At 35.1% G+C, this 22,959-nt stretch overlaps 1 protein-coding gene and 1 pseudogene across 2 annotated transcripts in view; both read left to right on the top strand.

Moving 5' to 3' along the window:
* The window catches only part of ehd3 (EH-domain containing 3), a 28,312-nt gene extending 23,776 nt beyond the window's left edge, over nt 1-4,536 (top strand). For both annotated transcript variants that reach the window (XM_023285021.3, XM_055015754.1), the window contains exon 9: nt 149-4,536. In XM_023285021.3, coding sequence (XP_023140789.1) covers nt 149-676 — 528 coding nt within the window. In that variant the 3' untranslated portion in view covers nt 677-4,536. The remainder of the gene's footprint in view (nt 1-148) is intronic.
* Nucleotides 4,537-18,708: 14,172 nt separating this feature from the next.
* Nucleotides 18,709-21,259, top strand: LOC129350262 (C-C motif chemokine 3-like; annotated as a pseudogene).
* The last annotated feature ends 1,700 nt before the right edge of the window (nt 21,260-22,959 follow it).

Genomic DNA, 22,959 nt, shown 5'->3' with positions numbered 1-22,959 from the left:
TGTGTTTCAATGATTTCATCATGGAAAATTATAGAAGTCATTGGAATTTTAACATTGCCATGACACACATGGTCTTTTACAAGTACATGGAAGCTTTTGTTCACAGCTGTAGATTATAAAAGCTTAACTTGTGAAAAACTTTTTCCAGGACCAACTCCAATCTCAGGATCTTAACAAGTTCCAGCCTCTGAAACCTAAACTCCTGGAGGCAGTCGATGACATGTTGGCCAACGACATCGCCAGCTTGATGGTTCTGGTCCGGCAGGAGGAAACCCAGCGGCCCAACGCGGTGGTGAAGGGCGGCGCCTTCGACGGCACCCTGGATGGCCCGTTCGGACACGGCTACGGCGAAGGAGCTGGTGAAGGCATCGATGAAGCCGAGTGGGTCGTGGCTCGAGACAAACCGGCCTACGATGAGATCTTCTACACTTTATCTCCAGTGAACGGGAAGGTGACGGGAGCCAACGCCAAGAAGGAGATGGTGAAGTCGAAACTGCCCAACACGGTCCTGGGAAAGATCTGGAAGCTGGCAGACATCGATAAGGACGGGATGCTGGACGATGAGGAGTTTGCGTTGGCGAATCATCTGATCAAAGTGAAGCTGGAGGGACATGAACTACCGTCAGACCTGCCCGCACACCTGGTGCCTCCTTCCAAGAGGAAAATACCCGAATAAATGTAAGATTCCTCCACCACCTCCCCTAACACCTGTAAGTAGCCCCACCCCCTTCCGTGGAGAAAATAGTCCCAGTAGCATTATAGCAAAAAAATGAAAATTACTAAAGAGAAATATTAAATTAGACCCCATTTCTGATTCTCAGTCCTGCTCTGTTGCTGCCATTCCCATTTCTGTAGTCTAACCTTCAAGTAGCAAATACATTCAAGTAGAAATGAAGCTGATGAAGTGGCTGTTAGGAAATCAAATGTTACTGTTCTGTAGGTTTTATGTACCAGAATGATACCGACTAGTGATCCAGCACAAGAACTATTGAGGAATATGGTACAAAGAAGTCAGGTTTTAGATGTTAGTTGCTGAGTTGTTTCGGATGTTATCAGCCCATTTAATGGCAGCAGATCCTTCCTTTTTGTAGGCTCATGTTTCCACCAGTGTAAGGCTGATGGAGACACGATTTAGCGCTAACAAAGAGGAACTAAAGTCTGCATGAGGTTGAGGCATAAGTAAGCGAGGTTTCATTCAGAAGACCCGAGTTAAATTCCCATCTCTAACTGTAGTTATAGTTTCATTTTGATGCCTAAGTCTTGTTCTGACTTTGGTTTTTACTCGGTTTTGAGTTCCACTGGCATTTTCAGTCGATATTTGGTTAAGTTTAGGCACCAAAACTGTTCAGTTAAAGTTGGAAATGGCTCATGGTTTGAATTAAAATGGACAAAAGAATAGAATCCCTTTATTGACATTGGACAGTGTAGAATGAGATTAAGCAGTAATCCTGTATGTCAGTTTAAAGAAGTAGAATAAGAAACATGCAAATATGTAAACACACTAAAAATGTCAAGTACATAAGCATTTTAAAGAACATATTAGCTTTTAAAAGTTGAAAATATACTGTATAAAGCCCCTTTTTCTAGGTTTCCAGGATAGTAATGCCACTGGACATGACTACATGACAGTAGAAGGTTGGTAAGAGATTTCTTTCTGTTTATCTTTGACCAGAATGGGTAATAAATGGGAATAAAATGCCTCTTGAGGCTACTAGAAGGTGGTAAAGGTCCCTACTGGAAAAAGGATCTATGATGATTTAATGAGTTGGTAACATCCGAATCTTTTGCATATTCAAAAATTCATTCTCAAAGTTTTGACATGACTTTTTGAACAAAATGCAGCCATACCGACAACTTCTTTAACATGATTAAAGTTTGGAGTTGAGAAAACCTTCAATTAAAGTTAAATAAATTTGATCTAGCTGTCTCCATTGGGTTGGACCAGTTCAAAGGTGATAAAACTTGTCAAATCTGTCGCCACAAATACTGGATTCATCCTGGGAGGCTGTTAAAAAAGAACTTTTCTCCTTGTGAAATTAACACTAGAGATTGTCCAACCAATGAGACTTTGCAGATCAACCAGCTGACCAATCCATCAGAACACTACAGCTCTACTTCTAGCATCATTTAAAAGCTTTTACTAGCTATTCAAATGGAATAGTACTAAAAGTAACTCCTGTTTTGTAGTTTAAAATGAGTAGTATTTAGGTTGGACAGGTGAAGAAACACTGGAATACAGAAAAATAAAATCTAAACTACTAGAAGGAAACAAGAGAATGTGAAGACGAGAAGGAAGCAGGAGATAAATATGCAAAAAAAAACAGATTATCGCCATTAAAACTCTATGAAGCAGTCTTTTACTCTGCCTCCTTGTATTAAAGGTCCTGGCTTATTTTCAGCTGAGCAGTCTGGCTTTTGTTTCAAGGTGACATGTTAAACAGCGACAAAGATTTCCTGGAAGCTGTTTGGAGAGCATAAATTTGAAGCACACAGCAGAATAAAAGAGTTTGTAACAGATTATTATAGAAAGAAAATGGCCTGAATTACTTAATAACGTCTTAAAATGTGATTATTATTTGTCTGGTGCCTGATTTGAGGTTTGCATTGAAAGAGGATAAACTATGAGTGATGTTTTATGTCTTTTCTGATTTCTGAATAGTCTCATTAACATGTACTGATACTGTGACTATGATAACAAACTATATTGTGGGTATTGTTTGGACACGCTCAGTATAAATGTGTTGTGAGGACTCTGAATGTGTTTCTGTGTGTCCTGACTGTTGTATGTATGTTTGTGCGCATCTGACCACATGTATCAGTGTTATTATTTGTATGTACTCAGTCGGCCACTGAGTTGGGAGGATTCCAGGCGGGTTATTAATTAAAAACTGATCAGTTATTATGATTATTCATCTTCTAGTATAATCTAACATGGGAGTGAACAGACAGCTGTGTTTTGTGGTGACACTAATTGACACGTTTTTAAACTGTTTTCCATTCACGTATTTAAATTGTACACATGTAATAAATATAATTCCTCTTAATGTTTCTCATACGCCGATCAGCCACAGCATTAAAGTACATTTTGCCTCACTGTTGCTCATGTTTCACTGCAGTTTAAAGTCCTGCACCTCTATGGAAACAGAACAACCATGACAAAGGAGAGAGAACTCAGAAATGTCTTCTGTGCAGAACGACACAGAATGCAATAAATCCTGTAAAAGACAAAAGTGAAAGTTGAACTTCTTCATTTGTTTTGCAAAATTTGCAAATAAAACCAACATTTTTCCAAGTGACCCAAGATGTTACCAACACTTTAAAAGCATAGAGGCTCCACATACTATAGATATTTAATGATGTCAATTTTTGCAGCCTCTGTTTTTCATTTTACTCTGCTCATCAGCTGTAGAAAGATGTTTCACCATGCCGGATGTATCTTCCAACAACTTGATCCTCTGTTTACTGTTTTTGAGCCATGCTGCATTTATTTTACTGATCCAGAAGGTTTGATTTAATAATAACTAACTCTCACCTTTGCAGAAACACTGCCTGCAGTTCAGCAGAAAACTTCTGCAGTTTTTTTTTTTTTTTTTTAACAGAATCTAGTGCGAACCTTATATTTTTAGTGAAACTTTACATACATAATGTGTGATTTTGATGAAATATCTGAATTTTATGGTTAGATTTGGGTAATTTTCTTCACCAAAATCGCAAGTAGGAAACTTGGAAATCCAACAATTAGTTTAGTTTTTCAGTTTCTGGCTGATAAATGGTGTTACTTTGACCATTTTTTAAACGATATAAAATGCTTATTAAACCCACTGGTGGGTTTCGAGGTTCAGAGAGTTAACTGGAGTTTCATTTACTCAACGTAATAGACATTTTTGTTTATTAAATGGTCAGAAATCATCGTAAAATACTGTGATTTCTGTAGAATAGTGCAACAGACTAGTTAGTAGGTGGGTTTAATGTTGTGGCTGATTGTATAACTGTAGCTATATGCCAGTATGTGTGTGTTTTCACATTAGGACCATGCTTGTGGTTTGTTGCACAATTATCATGAGCCTATAATAAGATAAAACACTCAACTAACTACAATTGGATTCCCATATGGCATGAACATGTTGTATGATCTGCAGAACCGAGATATTTCCACTTTTTACGAGCCTCCTCGTGTATTTTCTGTGCCGTTACTGTAAATCAGATGTACATAAGACGACTGGTTGCATTCCATGAACACAGATTGAAATCATCTGCCTCATCCCGAGTGGTTCACCGGCTCACGTTTCAGCCACATCGGATGGGAAAATGTGAAAAAGATGCCTGCAGTTACAAGTTCTAGTAATTGTTTTGTAACCCTGACAGATTGCAGCATTAAGTCCTGTGTAGTGGTGAACACACTAAGTGGAAACACTGGCGTTACGGTATTCTTGTCTAAGATGGTGACGATTGCATTGCTTAAATCTGTACTTCACTGCTTTTCTGTCGACATAAACAGTCCACAAGTGTAATAAAGTTCATATATTCAACTCTGAATCAGTGCTGGCTTTATTTTTTAGAAGAAAATGAAGCATTAATTTACATGTAGAGCCCAATAAATCTGAAACAACCTGCAAACATGTAACTTGAAGTAAAGATTTTATGTATATTTTACTAATCTAATAATATCTTGCAAGAAGAAAAAAAGATTCAGTAACGAGGGAAAGGTTTAGGAATTTCATTATATCAAGTTATTTTAATGTGATTGGACACTGCAAGCCTGAGCAGACTGTCCCAAGTAATTTCACAAGTGTGCAAGTCATGAGTTTCAACAGTTACATCAGTAAAGTATTGAGCAAATAAGTTCCATAAGCACATTATTATACATTTAATTTTCATGGAAGCATTACAGTTTCCCCCTTCTGTGTTTCTCGTGTATTTTTTTCTTATTTTTAGGGGTTTATCTGTGAGGTGCTTCAAGGAAACTGTTCATGACAGAAACATGCTGTGTTTAGCTCCAACTAATGAAAAACAGGGTGGTTTAGAAAACGGAATTCCTTCATGTGATTTCTCAAGGGGTTCTTTCTTATCTTGGATTAAGTTTAGGGAGGCTTTCTTTCTGTCACGCCAAATAAATGAGTAGTTAATGGCTCTTTGTCCTCAAAAGATTCCATATTCTGCACATGTACAGTACAGGTCAGGCTCTGCTAGGATCTGTTTACATGCTTTAAGATTCAAAAACACATGATTTTCCCTTTTACTCTATAAGGCAACTCCTCTTCAGTCTGAAACATTTTGTTGTAGCTCCTGTCTCTTTTGTTTGTTTCAGACCAAACTAGCTGTTAGCAGCAGTTACGGTAATGTGTTACATAACAATGTAGATGAATAATGGAAGAAAGTCTGGACAAAAAGCAACTTTATATAACACAATGACAGAAAGAAGGAGCAAAAAAGCAGAATTTAAGACAGGTGAAGGTAGCAAAGGTAGAATTTGCTGGTAACTTTATAAAGTGTTGTGGGAACGTTCTCGGCCAGCTGGCACGGAGCATTTTTTGAGATTCTAACATGACAGCAGCAACGAATGAGCGGAAACGAAGCCTGAGATAGAAGCTGTGGACTCCAGACTTCACTGTATTATCAGGGGACTTCCTTAAATATGTGTGTTTGTAGCAGGAAGGCAAAGCATCTCTACGCAGCGTGACTTATAGACCTTTAAATACACACACAAACACACACACATGCAACATTCTCTCTTCTCACACAGGAAGTTGTGTTCATGTCCACCATTTCCTGTCTGTCCCACCTTGACCTCTGTCATCTCTTTAACCACCACATCCATCCTCCATCCAATGTGAAAATCTTCACATTAGCATCAGTATACAACAGAAAACACATTAGTTTTATCTGCCTTAAATGTCTCTTATAGTAAAGAAACCAGAGGAATGTGTGATGATAAAAAAAATAAAGAACAAAGGCGTGCGTGCAGCACTTAGTGATTTATAATCGGTGTTGTTCTTTTTTTGTCATATTTTCTTCTGGAGAATAATTAACGGCGACTACAGCGATAAAAGGAACTGAGTCTGGATTATATAAAAAGACAAAATGTACTAAAACTACGTAAATAAGAGGAAATATAAAAGTAGAACTATTTAAGTGCAGTATTTTTGTCTTTCCTGGAAAGTGTGGGGGAAAAAAATCCCGCAGTGACAGAGAAAGACAGACAATGAGAGGCAAAACACACTACATTTACTTGAATACTGCACTTTCAGTAGAAATTTGAGGTACTTTTACTTCCCTTGAGTTTTTTCTTTTGTCATTTTTTTCTTTTTCTCCACTACATCTCAGTTATCCTGTAACTAAACATTGTTTAAAATCTTTTATTTTTTCCATTAATCAATTAGTTGTTTAGTGTATAAACATCATAAAATATTTAAAAAAAAATACCATCAGTGTTTCTCAAAGCCCAAGATGACAAATTGTTATACAACAGAGGAAAGAAACCAGAAAATATTGACATTTAAGAAGCTACAATCAAAGAATTTTTCATGGTAAAACATCTCAAAATGCTTAATTGATTATTATTAAACAAACAATCTATTTCACAGCTTTATTGATTTAAAAAATCAGGATTTCTGCACACAAAACATATAAAGAGCCTGTAAAATAGTATGCATTTATAGAAATTAAAGTTTGCAACAGCTTGTATAAGAACTGCACAAATGATTAGTCAGTTTATGATTAATTAACTGACACTGAATCTGCAAATACTTGGATTTAGACAACATTTCTTACCATTTTCCCAATGTTTTAGAAACCAAACAATCAGTGAGTTAATGGAGAAAATAATCCGCAGATTAATTTTAAATTAAAAATGATAAATAGTTGCAGTTCACTTCAACAAACTACAGCAGTACAATCCTGTTTTTCCACATAATTCGTGATAAAATACTCTAATTAAATCATATATAACAGCATAACAGTCACAAGCACCGAGGTCTGTTACTTTATAGTACCTTACGTACATGCAGTACTTTTACAGCGTGGTATCAGTACTTTTACTGAAGTGAAGGATGTGAATTCTTCCTCCACTGCTGCTCAAGTGTTTCAGTTTTATCTTTTCAGCAGGAAAACGCTACTGTTTGGAATTCAGCTGTGATAAATGGGGGACGTCCGTCAGCTGTGATGTATGAACGTGTGTGTGTGTGTGTGTGTGTGTGTGTGTGTGTGTGTGTGTGTGTGTGCAGTGATCGATGTGTGTGTTTGTGTAGTGGAGATGCACAAGGAAGCTATTCATCAGGTTTAAACGTAGACACCCAGAAACACAAGGGAACCAGGCTTTCAGAGTGCTGGGTGGAGATGATGCTGTCACACATACATCATATTTATATATATACTTAAAGTCTCCTGGAAATATGGCATCATCTGCTGTGTGAGCTTTGGTGATGTAGAAAGCTGTGTTAATCTTTTTTCTTTAAAAATCATCGTCTTTTAACTACTTGTAAGTGATTGTGATTGACTACAGCTGCTGACTCCTCTGAGCCAATTTAAATAAAACCCATCTGATCCACACATTAGACTCAACCACTACAGCGGCAAAGTCTGAGGATCTCAGCATAGATCTGAAGAAGCAAACCATGGACTTAAACAAGTCAAAAAAGTCACTTATAGTTATTTCAAACCAACTACGGGTTTCAAAAGCATCTGTAAGTATAAAGTTCATGGTCCAGTTGTGTTGCTGCCACCATCAGGAAGAAAACAAACTATCACCTGCTGCTGAGAGATAATTGGCCAGGATGGTTGAGAGTCACCAAGAATCAGCAAAAAGCAGGTCTACAATTAATGAGAAGCTGCTGGAACACAGCTGTCAGTGTTCACAGTGTTTTACATCAACATGAGCTGAGAGGCTCCATGAAGAAGGAAATTCTTCCTCTAGAAGCAGAACTTTAAAGCTCCACTCAAGTTTACTGCTGATCACGGGGACAAAGACAAGGCCTTCTGGAGGAAAGTTCTATCATTAGATGGAACAAAAACTAAGCAGAAATATGTTTGGAGGAGAGAAGGTGAGGTCTTCAACCCCAAGAACACCAAACCTACCATCAAGCATGGAGGTGGCAGTATCATGCTCTGGGGAACTGGTACTTAAACACAAAGTAAATGGAATAAGGAAAGAGGAGGAATACTTCCACATTTGTCAGGAAAATCTAAAATCAACAGCAGAAGGTTGATCTTGGACACAATTGGATGTTTCAACAAGACAATGAGCCCAAACACACATCAAGGTGGTAAAGAAATGATTGAATCAGGCTAGAATGATGGTTTTAGACTAGTCTCCCCAAAGTTCTGATTTCAACCCATCAATAATTGAATGATGAAGAAACAAGTCTGAGTCAGAAAGACAACAAATTTAGTTGAACTGCTACAATTCTGTCCGGAGGAGTCAAAGATAAACCAGAAGCTCAACTTTCAGCTGAGGTGAAGGAGGTCAAAGGACATTTGAACCAACTATTAGAGGTGCTGTATGTATATTTTTGACCCAGCAGATTTCATCATATTTCCAGAAGACCTTTAATAAATCTACGAGAACCAACATTCATAACAAAGATTCATGTGTTTCAAAGATTCCAACAACTTGAACTGAACTTCCTCTCATAACATTTAATGCTCCTTATCAGCAGATGGATTTTACTTTGCTGTCATGGAGAACAGAACGTTATTAAGCAGCTGACTGATTGGATTATAATGAAGATGTTATATAACAGAATCAGTGAGTGATGTGTAGCTGAGAGGCCTCCTTCATGCCACAGTTTCATCTTACTATATTAAACAAAACAGAAAAATGACATATTACATAAAGCGTACATACATTGTGAAATACTGATGTCGAAAGTAGTGTTGGGTTGAACTACACTGTAAAAAATACATTCATAAAAACTGGCAAAAAAACTGGATGCAAGGGTGCAGGATGTTGTGGAATGCTGTATTGTTCAAAAATCGCAGAAATATTACCTTTAAAATAATAATATTGAAATACAGTAAACTGATCACGTTTTTCAGATATTTTATACAAATTTATGGCTGTTTTTGTATTTTAATTGTTTCCATAACTTATCTTCTTTCAAAATTTCTTAAAAACTATAGTAACTATAGCTTGTTTCTGAATTCAAAGTACAAATGTCATCGTAATTAACTGTAAAAATAGAAAAAAGAAAGTTCTCAGAAAAAAATTATGAATAAAATGGTGAAAAAATGGAAAAAATCTGCAAAATATACATTTTTGTTTTTATTAAAAATATATAATTTCTATATTATTTAGTTTTTGTTTTAAATTAATATATTTTGTGAATTTACTAGATATTAATTGTAATTAAACTGAAAATCCAAATCAAACATTGTAAAAGTTTTTTTTTTTACATGTAACATGTAAATCCACACTTACATGCTACCATTCGCATTTTATTTACATTTCTGACCTATTTGTTTTTGTTTTTTTACATTCAACATGTAAATTAATAACCCTTTTCTGTGATTTTACTTGATATTATCAATAATTAAACAGATAAAATCTGTAATTTTTTCTCCATTTGTCTGACAGCTGTCATTACAACTTACTTTTCAGATTTTTCATAACTTTCCTGTCAGTGAAATCCTTTGTCTTAAAATGTGCTGAATGTTAATGTAATAAATTCAAAAGTTTCTGAATGAGTTGAGGAAACTGTCCTGCTTTTAATGTAAAGAAACTATTTAAATATAAATAAAATATATTTATAACAGATACACACACACACACACACACACACACACACACACACACATATATATAACATAATATTATCTAATCACAATATGTCAACAATGAGTCATCAATGTCTGCCATCTTGAAAAATTAACACCATTTTTACAGTACATCACAGTACAGGAACACAACTGGTCATTTTTGCATATTATTATAATGGTATAATGAGGATTTTTCTTTTTTAAATTGACCTTTTCTGATTTGTTTTAATGTAAAATTGACACTGTGCAAAAATGTCAAAATTCTGCTGAATTCTTGAGGTCAGAGGTCTTTATAAAGGTCAGCATCAATAAAATGTCCCTTTCTGGTTTAAAAACAAACCTTTAGCTGCTCAAAGATGAACATTTGTCGGATGGAGGAGAGTCAAGGATCATTTAAAAGCTGAATTTTTCTGGTTCTGTGACCTTGAGGAGGCTTTTAGTCAGACGTGATTTTCTGACATGTCAGCTGCTTGTTTTCATCCATCGTTTACCACGAGGACAGAACTTCGACCGATAGGAGGCACCGATGCTGCGACGTGGACGAGATCTGTCACTTTTTCCAGCATCAGTTCTGTTTGTTGGAACGTACAACCAAACAGAGTTGTGTATCTGAGAACACCGACAGCGACTCAGCGAGTGTTTGTGGCTGCGGTGATCACAAGGTTCATCGAGTTGTGACACCCTGATGCTAATTGTCCTCCGTCACCATGGAGACACAGTGTGACAACAGGGACGGTTAATACAAACAATAAAATGCCAATTTAAATAGTAGAGCTAGTACACGGTTTTGTATTAATTTAAGTGACTGTTTTGTATTTCAGCTGTTCCAATAGTCCACTGCGATAAAAAAATGAAATACTATTTATAAAAATACAAATTTTTGGCATGTTTATTTTGTTTTATTTTGTTAACAGTTCGTAAATTAATACTTTTTTCTGTGATTTTACAAATTTTTACTAATTTTACTAGCATCTGCAATTTAACAAAACACGGAAAATCGAGCTTAAATATGTTGAGAAAAAACCTGTAATGTTTGATATTCTCTTATTTCGTTTTAGTAGTTCACATCCAAACTAACTTTTTGTTCACTAGTTATCTATAATTTAACAAAACAGGGAAAAATTGTAAAATATTAGTAAATTGTACAAAAAATACAGCTTAAAACTGTGAGGAAAAAAACAAGAACTTCTACTTTAGATTCTTGAAGATGTTTCACCTCTAATCCAAGAGGCTTCTTCAGTTCTAGATGAGATGAAACATCTTCAAGCCCAGTTGCTTTTTACTGAGATGTCTCAAATTTCTATCACTTGGATTTCTGAGAATCTACACAGAAAAAGGAATGTAATCACGATAATATTTCATAAAACATAAATAAGTTTGGCATCTCTCACACTGGCTGAGTTCGTCTCGTTTGCATCCTGCAGCTGAAGGAAAGAACATCGTGTTAAAAATAATCTGAATCCTGGTGACTGATCCTTGAACCTTTTCCTGACTTAAACATCGGTCATGAATGAGGTCGACTTCCTGTAGAACACACAAACACACCCAAAAACACACACAAACATGCAAACATGCCCATATGAAGCACTAATCCAACCACCTTTGGCTCTTGGCTAAATCTCAAATCACCACATTTTAAGAACAATTTCCTCTAAAGTATCTCTGATATTTATAAGAAATCAGATCAGAGATGGTCAAGCAGAAGGAACCAGGTAATTAATGAAAGGATGGAATAAGCCCTCTTGTCTTGGTGGGACAAATAAACTCCACTGTTGTGGTAAAAATTTTTTTAAAAATCTTTCTTTAAATAGTGCTCAGTGGCTCAAAAATGGCCCATGATTCTTATTTATTTGATTTACTTCAGACGTACCACAGTATCACGAAGGCAAAAAAGAGAAAATAAAGCTTAATAAATGAAAAAAAACAATGAAAATTAAAACCTAAAATAAAGCCTGAAAACTAGCAGCTCTGAATTTTAGTCTATTTCCTCTGTGACTTTTTCCAGTTGTTGTAAAGCTGCCAATAATCAACACAGAAAATACAGAAATATTTAAATTTTTATAGTCAAACATTAAAGAACAAATTACCAATTGTAAAAAAAAAAGCAAAACATATTTTTGATTTTTTAAAGATTATTTTAGTTGCAGCTTTAGCCTGTGCTTTTTTTTTTTTTTTTTACATTTAATCAATTGTTAATTAAATATATTTTCCTGTGATTTTATTAGATTTTATCAGTGATTTAACAAAACAGAAAAATAAGAGAAATAAAAGAAGTAAAAAAGTTTCGTTTTAACTGTTTCATCATCATATAAAACAATGAATTACAGCATGTTGTAATTTAAACATTCTGTTTATGTTTTACAGTCAGCATGCAAATTAATGTTTTTTTTTTCTGTGATTTAGCAAAATATTATCTGTAGTTTATCAAAACAGTAAAATCTGGGAAATAATGCTAATTTTTTTCTAATTAAAAAAATTTGAATTTTTACAGTGTAAGACGTATGTTTTTTAAAAAAAACATTTTTATCTAATGGGCTTCAACTGCTTCTAAGAGGTGTTTTTCTTTTTTATTATCACATAATTCTTGCATTGTGACTAGACTGTTTTTGGCTCCAGTTATTACAACTAGTCAACTGCACAAAATTTTCACAAATGCGATCAAAATTTGTCAGGTGTGACCAAATATTTATATGGTGCCACAAAATCACTTGATTTCAGGTAAATATGACACTAGATGAGATAAGATAAACTTTGTTGATCCCACAATGAGGAAAGTTCACCGTTACAACAGCTCAAAAAGTACAACCTCATTTCACTGTTTAAACAGATTTTTGGTCTCTCAGCTGTCTGAGTTGATGCAGTAACTGATGGAGACTAGAAGCGTCTCTGTGCACAACCTCTACTTATACAGATTTAATATTGAATACTATTAAACAGTGTAAATTTGCAGTCAAACACTGTAAAAAAATTATTAAAAATGTAGTTTTATGGTCAAACATTGTAAAAGAACAAATTATATTTTACTCTTTGTAAATAGTCAACATGTAAATTAGCTTTTTATAGTTTTCAAAATAAAAGTACTGCATATAGTGTCAACAATCCTGTATTTATTCTTGTATCATCAGGATCTGCAGAATTTGCACTAAATTTTGGCTTTATTTTAAAACAAGTTATTCTACAGTAGCTTCACATTATAATTAAACACTCATTTTCCTTCATTTCTTTAGCCTGTTGTTTAAATTCATGTGTTTTTTGTACAAATACTTTTGAGAGCAGAGAAAGAGTTAAATTCCTTAGCTTGTGTTCACATATTTGGCCAAAAAAAGCAGATTCTGCAGTGTGAAGGTTTAATTAAATCCCTCGTGATTTAATGTTAAAGAGGCTAAAGCAGTTTTTATCTTTGACATTTTAACTCCTCTGACAGTCAATTTTTCACTTAAAATCTAAATTTTAATGTCAACGTGTGTCTATTTCTGTGCAGTCTCAACGTATTTACACAGTAATATATTTAGTTTTTATTACAGAATACACAGAAAACTAAATTATACATTACATAATAATACATGATGATTTAATCGTCCTTCTGTTCTGTTTATCCTCAGTTTGTTTATCTGTGTATTTTCCACATGTATGTGCATGTCCACGTGTGAGTGTGCATGTTCACGTGTATCTTTTGTCCACACAGATATGCAGGAACAAAGATTTCTTCACCGTTACATAACAAAAGCTGTCAGGATGAGAAATTATTCGATATGTTATCAGGGAACATTATGTTTTTAGCAGAAACAGGCTCCAGACTGACTCAGCTGCAGACATTTAATCAGTAACTGAGTACTTTTACTCAAGGTACTGCATTTAAGTACACTTTTGCAGTACTTATAGTTTACCTGAGTATTCACATTTTCTACTGCTTTATACTTCCACACGGCTGCAATTTAGACGCAGAAACTACACTTTTTACTCCATATTCAGATTAATAAAACAAAATACAATAAACAAATTAATTATGATGCAATATTACACGTTAAGATAAACTTTACAGGTATCAAAAGTAGTTGAATTGCCTTTACTGGCTGCAAAATTAAACTGATGATCTGAAATATGTCATTCTGCATAATGAGTATATTTACTTTTGGTACTATAATATACTACAGGATGTCCCTGAAGTCTGCACACGTAGGAAATCTCATTAACTATCATTTTTTGGTGTTGAACTGGTACCCAGTGGACATGAAGGATGAACATAACGAAAGATAGCAGATGAATTTAATTTTTCAATAAAGCCATATTTAGTCTGTGGAGGCAAATATATATATATATATATATATATATATATATATATATATATATATATATTTTTTTTTTTTTTTTTTTTTTTTTTAATTTATTTATTTTTTTTTTATTTTTTATTTTTTTAGGAGATTTCCTATGTGTCCAGACTTTAGGGACACCCTGTATAATGATAGTACTTTTAAACTTTATATGAAGTAAAAATTCAAATGCATGATTGCATTTGATAAAAAGCTATTTCTACACTGTGGAATCACTACATTTACTCAAGTAATAGGACATTTATCATGAATATTCTTATTTATGACGAGTAAAAAGAAAGTTAAATCAATATTCTTGTATAATTTAGGTTTATATTTTAAGGTCATTCGTTGATATTTAAAAATCTTGAAGATTTCCTTTCTAAGTTTGTCTTTTTCTAATATTTGGGAAAGTTTTCTGCACTTGGAGAAAAATTGGTTTCCAACATCCCTTCCCTGCAGACTACAGCAGCTAAATCGTTACATAACTGAGTGATGTTGCTTACATTCAACTAAAACATTTAATCCTCTTGAATGCAAATGTCCTCGTTAGAGCAAATTAAAGTGTTTTCCCTCCCTGCCTTTCTTGTGTTTTGGTTTAATTCGCTTTTACTGAGTCTTTTGCAGCCTGATTTGAGTGTGTTGTGTTTTAATTGTGTGATTTTGGTTTGCCGTCGCTGGTTCTGCAGGGAGGTGTTTCGGGTGGGAAATGAGCATCTGTTATCTGAAGAGGTGAAAGGCCACAGACAGGATGTGCTCAGTGGAGAAGGTGCATGTTGTTTACTAAACGTTTTCTTCCTCAACAGACAGACAGGATGTATTCTGCGAAAAATCCTCGAAATGAACACGTGAGTCATTAAAGAACAGCCTGGATATGAAATACTGGCTAAAGTTCTGTCACATTTGTTGATTTTTACACAAACTGTCCACATCCTACTTGAAATTTCCTAAAAGATCACTGGAGAATCAATAACTGAGCCTTCAAATGTGTCTTTTTGATTCAATTAAAGTTTAAATTCTCCACTCAGATCAGCTTATTCTGAAAAAACAAGTGCAAACGCAAAAGATAGACTCTTTTCTACAGCTCTAATGCCACCTAGTGGTCACTTAATTACCATGACACTTCAAATTTATTGTTCAAAACCAGTAGTGGAAGAAGTACCCAGTTTTTATGAGTAAAAATACTCCATTACTCGTAACAATATGGCACAAAGCAACGTATTTCTAACAAAGTAAGAGCACTATGAGTAAACTTGATGTCCAGTCTAAATGTTCTTTACACAGCCATGAAGAAAAGTTTAAAGATTATAATGTCAGTCTTGAGTTTTAAATGACTCCTATAAATCTGAATTTTCTATGATGGAATCATTGAAACAAACAATTATGTATTTTAGTTCTTTCATAGATTCATTGAAGGTCTTCTGGAAATATATGACAAATTCTGTTGGATCAAAAATATACAAACAGAAATGCTAATATTTGCTTAAATTTGTCCATTTTCACCTCAGTTATTTTCGTTTCTGTCCACAAGCTTGTGGTCTATCTGTGACTCCTCTGGACAGAATTGGTGCAGTTTAAAAAAAAAAAAAAAAAAGACTAACATGTATCAGATATGCGAAAGGATCTGTGCTGAGCTCTGAAATGTCTGGCAGGTGAATAATTGTCCAAGGTAAATATGCTTCTACCTGGAAACAAACAAATTTCAGTTTCCTGCCAAATGTTATAGTAAATGCATGTCGTTATTGACAAATGTGTGTAAACTTGATTTTAGGAATACAAAAGCTGTACTTATTCATGTAAGAAAATAAAAATAAAAATGATGATTTGTGCTGAACAAAAACAAGGTATTTACTGAATACATTGGATAACTAAATGATAAAATGTAGTTTAGTTTTAGTTTAGTTTTTGTAGTTTAGTTTCAGTATATATAATAGAAACACTCAGCCATACATGAAATAACATACAAAACGAATATGGGTCATTTTTGACCCATGTTGTACATTAAAAAGATACAATAAAGGATTTTATTGAAAGAGTAAGAACGGAAAAAATAAAATAAGGATGTATGATGATCAAAAACAAGTGAATTGAGGAATGCCTGTAATACTGATTGATGAAATTAACTGCTGCTACCATAACAACTCAAGTGCCATCATGACAATGTCTACAACAAAACCTGGCAAATGTTGCTTTTGTTTACTTATTTAAAAAAAAAAAAAAAGCAAAAGGAAAGACTTCATGACTGTCTGTGATTTCAGTTGGAGGATTTTTGCATTTAGTTGTTTAGTGTTAAAGAAAAATATTGTTTTGTCTGTTTGACCTAAATGTCCTTGTCAAAAATTATTTATTATAAAATAGCTCCATGTGCTTTTCATAAAATATTTTTATTTTAAGATTTTTGTATTAAGCAAAAAGAAAAAAAACAACAAAAAACTGAAGCAAACTTCTGCAAAATACAACTCTGACAAAATGACTTTAAATAAGCCCAAAGGCACATACAGATCATTCATTTAAATAAAAAATACCACTGGAATGAGAAATAGAACAGCTTTGTATTCTACTTTTGCAAAAAAAAAAATTTTAAAAAATAAAAAAAATCCTGTTACTTCCCGCACCCAGGTCTAATTATCAAACTCGAACTTGTTTTCTGGCATTTATGCAGGTTGCTGACTAGATCCTCGCTTGTGTTGTATCTACTCTCAGATGTACGTCGCTGCATAAAGCATCTCATAAATAAAATTGTAGAATTGTAGAAATTGTTGATCGCAAATGACAGTAATGCGATCCTGTGGTTCTTAAGTAATTAGTGAGGTCAGGCAAGTTAGTAATAATACTACAGATGGTACAAGTGATGATAGAACTATACAGAATAGTAACATTATTGTAAATAATATCACTGAAGCAACAAATATATAAATATATATACACTACAGGGCAAAAGTTTGGAAGCAACTTCAAGTTTCTGCTCTCAGTGTCTTTCTTAAAAAGGTAAAAATAACTACAAAAGCACTCAGAGAGTACAGTACCCTTCCAAGGCTGCTCAGCTGTATCATTTCCAACAGCTGAACTATTTTAAAAAAATCGTGGATCCAGACTATAAGACGCATCACTGCCAAAATCGAATCAACTGATCCTTGTGTCATTTCTGACATTACCTGAAAATTTCATCCGAATCCGTTAATTGGTTTTTAAGTAATGCTGCTAGCAGGCAGACAGGAAAACTAATGCCAGCTGTCACATAGAGAAATAATGGAGCAATAATGTATCAGTGATACTAATATGTAGAGCAGTTTGATAACAGTAAAAACTATTTAAAACTCTAATTTCCACTCAGACATTGCCCTATTTTGTGGCTTTAGCATGTAAACACATTGAGAACATGTGGTTGTAAGTATGTCATCATTATACGGCATGCGTGTGATGTAGAGATTAGCGATGTGTTGACTATGAACCACAACATTTAGCTGTGGTTTATCATTCAGAATCATCTTTCTGCTTTCAAAATCTCACAAGATAAACAGCTGTGAGCATGTGTGCTTATCATAACATTCCACTGCAACACGGATCTTTATCATCCATGATCTATACACAGCTTAATCTTTATTAGGGTCGTGGGGGGCTGGAGTCTATCTCAGCTGAGTTAGGGTGAAAGAAGGGGACACCCTGGACAGGTCACCAGTCTGTCACAGAGCTACATATACAGACAAACAATCACACTCACATTCACACCTACGGAAAATTTTGAATTATCACTTAACCTCAGCATGTTTTTGGACTGTGGGAGGAAGCTGGAGAACCCAGAGAAAACCCACGCATGCACAGGGAGAACATACTAAATCCACACAGAATGATTGTAGGCTCAGGCCGGAACACAAGCTGGGGATATTCCAGCTGTGAGGCAACAGTGACAACCACCAAGTCACTGTGCAGCCCCCGATCTATACCCTGAAATATAATTTTAATGCACTCTGATACTAGATTTAAAGAAAAAAAAAACATTCTGATTGGCATTATTAGCATGAAAACAGTCAAAAATCAGACTGTATGTTTATAAAATGGCTCAAAGTCATGCACCTTGTGCTGGAGACGCTACAACAGTAAAATACGTACGTATATGAACAGAATAAGTCATAAATAACAAAGCAGACTAAGTTAGCTCGTAGTTGTGAGGCCTGCTGCTGTAAGATGGTGAAAGAAGGTTTAAATTACAACTCTACGAAAAGTTCACTTATTTAAACATCTTTAGATTTTAACCCAGCTGTGCAAAAAATTTTGCAAATTTGCAGGAAGTTTACAGGCGTCACTGTATTTTATTTTTTTTTTTTGCTGTTTGTCGTGTTTCATTATTTGAAACTTACAAAGTAGCAGCAGTGAAAGCAGCTTAAAGCCACGATGCATCTGCAGGTTGCACAAACAGGCACAAACGCACAGCATGTCTGAGGTTTAAGTGTGATGTTTCAAAGAATCGGTCCTCCCCCACCTCCCCACACTTTGTTTCCCCTGACTGAGAAGAGCTGACCACAGGGCTGAAGGTTGTTTACACGCCCATTAGTTTCAGGTTCTGGTCTGCGATGTGTCATGGAACAAACACCACGAACAGCATGATAAAAGCTGACAGAGCAGACTGACGAAGACAGAAGCAAACATGATGATGAAGATGAAGATCGCCCTGGTGACCTGCGTCCTGCTCGTCTCATCTCTCGCTGTCATGGCATCTGAAAGTAAGCCGACTAAATAACATTTATTTTCCATTTTTACCTTGGTTTGTTAATATTCCCTTGTCGATTAATGAGCATAATTTGGTCAAAAGAGAAAATGTTCAATGATTTAAAAAGAAATCATTCTTAAAACAAGTGAAAGATAGTTTTATTGAAAATGAAAAATTAGAGAAAATGTAGATTTATGCTTTTTTTTTTATATGAATATCATTGTGGTGCAACTTGTCATACCTGCTCAGTCAGTTTCATTTTGTGATAAAGTATTTCATATTTAAAGTATTCTCTATATTTTATTTTGTATTGTGACATGCAGCTAACTGATTCAGAAACTATCACTAGTTGACTTCTTCATTATCAGTTTTTTAGCCAATGAGCTAGAAGGTGAAAAACTTTCCTCTGTTTACTGCTTTTGAGTCACGCTGAATTTTATTGATCTAGAACGTTTCATTTTCTTGTCGTCTTCTCTCAGCTCTATGGAAACACTGCCTGCAGTTCAACCAGGACTTTAAACTTTGATTTTGGTTCATTTTTCAGACAGAAATGCTGACATTTTTTACTGTTTTTCCAGTTTCAGGCTCTGACAAATGGTGTTCATTTATTTATTTATTTTTGGGTACTGCTTTTAAAGAAAAGATTCCTTTCTAATCCTTCTGTTCCATCTCAGTTTTCAGACACCTTTAGTCCTGAGTATTGCTGTTTCTCGTTCTACGAAAGCCGCCTGAGGAAGAGCAGCGTGGTGGAAGTCATACATACAGACAAGTTGTGCACTAAGCAAGGCGTCCTGTAAGTAAACTTCAGCCTAAGATCAAATCAATGCAAAACATTTGACTGACACATAAAACTGGGAACTAAAATGCTAAAGTTGCACAGATTCTGGGGCGCCCCAGTAGCTCAACAGGTCCATAAACAGGGGCTACAGTCCCCGATGCAATAATCATGGGTTGGAATCCAGCTCATGGCCCTTTGTTGCAGGTCCTTTCCCAATACTTCGCCCCACTTTCCTGTCTCTCTCACACTGCTGTCTGTCAACAAAGCTGGACAAAGGCCGAAAAAAAGTTGCACAAATGTGAGGAGCCTATATGAGTCCACACCGAAGAGTTATTCTTTCCTACAGGAAATACTGAATTTGAAGTTACTTATCTATATCATAATGTAACACATTTGCATAATTCCTGCTTCTGTTAGTTTGGCCAAATAATAATAACTGAAGAAAAAAAAATGATAATTTATTTGCAGAACTTATTCAGAAAAGGAGTCTCCAGCTCCAACAAAGATCTGTAAATACATGTGTAACATCTAAAATGTATAACTTCTAAAACCACCTCAAGCAAATTTGACAACTTTTCTTGCAACTTTGGATCCATTATTTCAAATTTTACAATTTTCATGAATTTTTTCTGATGAAAAATTTCAAAAATGCGTACGGAAGCACAATTAGCTACCTGTCAGTCCAACATTACAGTGCTGGAAAAATTGTTTTCGGACACCCTTAAAATTTTACACAAGCTGAAATATTATCACAAAAGTTTCGTGGAAAAATCTTTTTTTGTATTTCAAAAGGTGTGGCTGCATTGGACAGACACAAACAAATACAAATTATATTTTTTTGTTTGTTTATTGTTCACAAGAAAAACTAACAAAACTAAATTCTACCAAAATGACCCAATACTCAAAATTTCTTATTTTTATGGAACCAATCCATTTTAACTTTTTAATGGCTTTTTTTTTTTTTTTTTTTTTTAGGATTTGTTTAGTATTATGGCTGTTATTGTACTAAAAGAAGTTGCACTTATTGAGTGCACCTAAGAGTGATTCTTAATGCAATAGACATGCAAATGTATGAGGTGTCCAAAAACTTTTTTCCACACTAAAGTTCTAAACTGAGCGTTTCAGACAGAAAAGAAGCTGTAGTAATATACAACGTGAGGAAAATGTGGATTTTTGAACATTAAAGTAGGTAAAAATATTCTAACAGACCCCAAAAATCTAATTACAAACCTGTAAATGTGCAGAATTTGGGCTCTTTAAACAAATAGAACCCACTTTATAGTTATGTTTGACGCATGTACATATAAAGAACAAATTTGCTCTTTGATCCGCTAAAATGACTGAAAAAAAACCTGATATTAAACTAGCATCAATCTTTTTTGTGTTCATTTCAGCTTCAAGATGACAAATGGTAAAAAAATCTGCGTCGACCCAAGTGTTCAGTGGGTCAAGAACATCATCGAGGCTAAGAACAAAGAGCTGGTGGAGAAGTGAAAAGTTCTGACTGACCTGATAAACACCTCAACACCCAAAAAAACTTCCTGAGATGAGCAGCAGCAGCAGCAGCGATGTAGTAAATCAACAACTTTCTCTGTTTATACGCAGAATAATTCTCTAGTAGAGTAGCATTCAATGAAAATATTCTTCTATATAATCTCTTCTTCTCTTTGCATGAGCGTTTTCATATTAAATCATGTGCTGGAATCAAAACTGAAGCTTGTCTTGATTTATGTAATGCAAACTTTGACCACACTGTTGTTGTCATTCAGCTCATAAACATCATTTATACCATATAACAGTGAAGTATTAAAACTCATGTGACTTCTGGGTAATAAATCCTCCCCAAAAATCATATTTGCACTACAAACTTTCCATATTTAGGTGCACAAACAGATTTTACAGGTTTTACTTATCTATTTATTTTTATTTGACCTTTTTTTCACCAGGTAAAAAAAAGTTTTAGAACTAGTTCTCATTCATATGACCTGGCCAAGAGGCGCCAGCAGGAACAAATGCACATGTAAACCACAGACAGACATATGAACATAACAGAGAACAAAAGCAAACAAGTAAGAAGCATATACATGTGAGTGAAAAAATGTGCATGAGGTGTAGGAAAGTGTGTGTGTATCTACAGTCATGGAAAAAAATACGAGACCAACCTTGTTTTCTTCAGTTTCTTGTTCATTGTGCCATTGCCTGGCACAACTAAAGGTACATTTGTTTGGACAAATATAATGATAACAAAAATAGCTCATTAGAGTTTTATTTAAGAGCTGAAATCTAGACATTTTCCATGGTTTTCTTGATAATAACCCAAATCACTTAAGTATTAGTAATTGCCCTGTTCCACCCATACTGAAATAACCCACTGATCACTGATCCACCCCCATGTTTTACTGTATGGGCAAGACAGTCTGGTTTGAAGGTTTCTCCAGGCTTCCTCCTAACCAGTACGTTGGCTGGAGTGGGCATCAACTGAAAACTGGATTCATGAAGAGAACCTTAGCCCAGTAATCAACAGTCCAACTGGGCTTTCCTCTGCCTTTCCTTGATGAAGGGCTTCTTCCGTGCCCTGCTTAACTTTAAACCAGCTTCAAGAAGTCGGTTTCAAACTGTCCTTGCACATTTCTCCACAGTGCCCACTCACTTTTTAGTTCCCTGGAGGAGTGACGACGATTCCTCACACAGGAATGGATGAGTGACGGTCATCTAACGGGGTAGAAAGACGTTTCCTGCTGCGATCAGCTAGCAATTTGGTAGTACCATGTTGGGCTTGTTTTTTCTTCTTGTAATGAACGGCTGTCTTGGAGATCTTCAGTTTCTTCACTACCTGTCTCTCACTCATGCCAATTTCCAGCAGTGCCAAGATGTCTGCCTTTGTGGCTTCACATAATTATTTTGTTTTAATTTTAGAGTTCAGAAGAGCTGACAACTTCTGAGTTATGCTTGAATGTCAGCAGGAAACCACTCTAGACATTTGCATGTGCAGTGCTGCTTCTGACATGAAACAGCCTCTTATATACCCTGGGAATACAGTTAAGCTTAAGCATGTCAAATAGGACATAAAGTATCATGGAATCAGCTGCATTTTTTGACGTGTTCATTGTATTCTTCAGATAATATATCTTTAGTGGTACCAGGCATTAAAATGAACAAGAAATTGAAGGAAACAAGCGTGGTCTAATCATTTTTCCCATGACTGTATAAGTATGCGTGTAAGTAAGGTCTGAAGCGATCAGCACGAGCAACAGTCAACTACAATCTGTAGGAGTTGAAGCTTGAAGGAAGTGAGTGGAGTCAAAGATGCAAGTTTGAGAGTGTTTTGTAAGGCGTTCCAGTCGTTAGCTGCTGCAAAGCGAAAGGTGATACGGCCAAAAACAGTAGGAGTACTGGGGATGATGAGCTTG

This window comes from Amphiprion ocellaris, chromosome 12 (assembly GCF_022539595.1).
Source record: "Amphiprion ocellaris isolate individual 3 ecotype Okinawa chromosome 12, ASM2253959v1, whole genome shotgun sequence".
NCBI classification, from domain to species: Eukaryota; Metazoa; Chordata; class Actinopteri; family Pomacentridae; genus Amphiprion; species Amphiprion ocellaris.
Note: the sequence above shows the minus strand (reverse complement) of the source record. Positions and strands in the feature narration are given on the sequence as shown.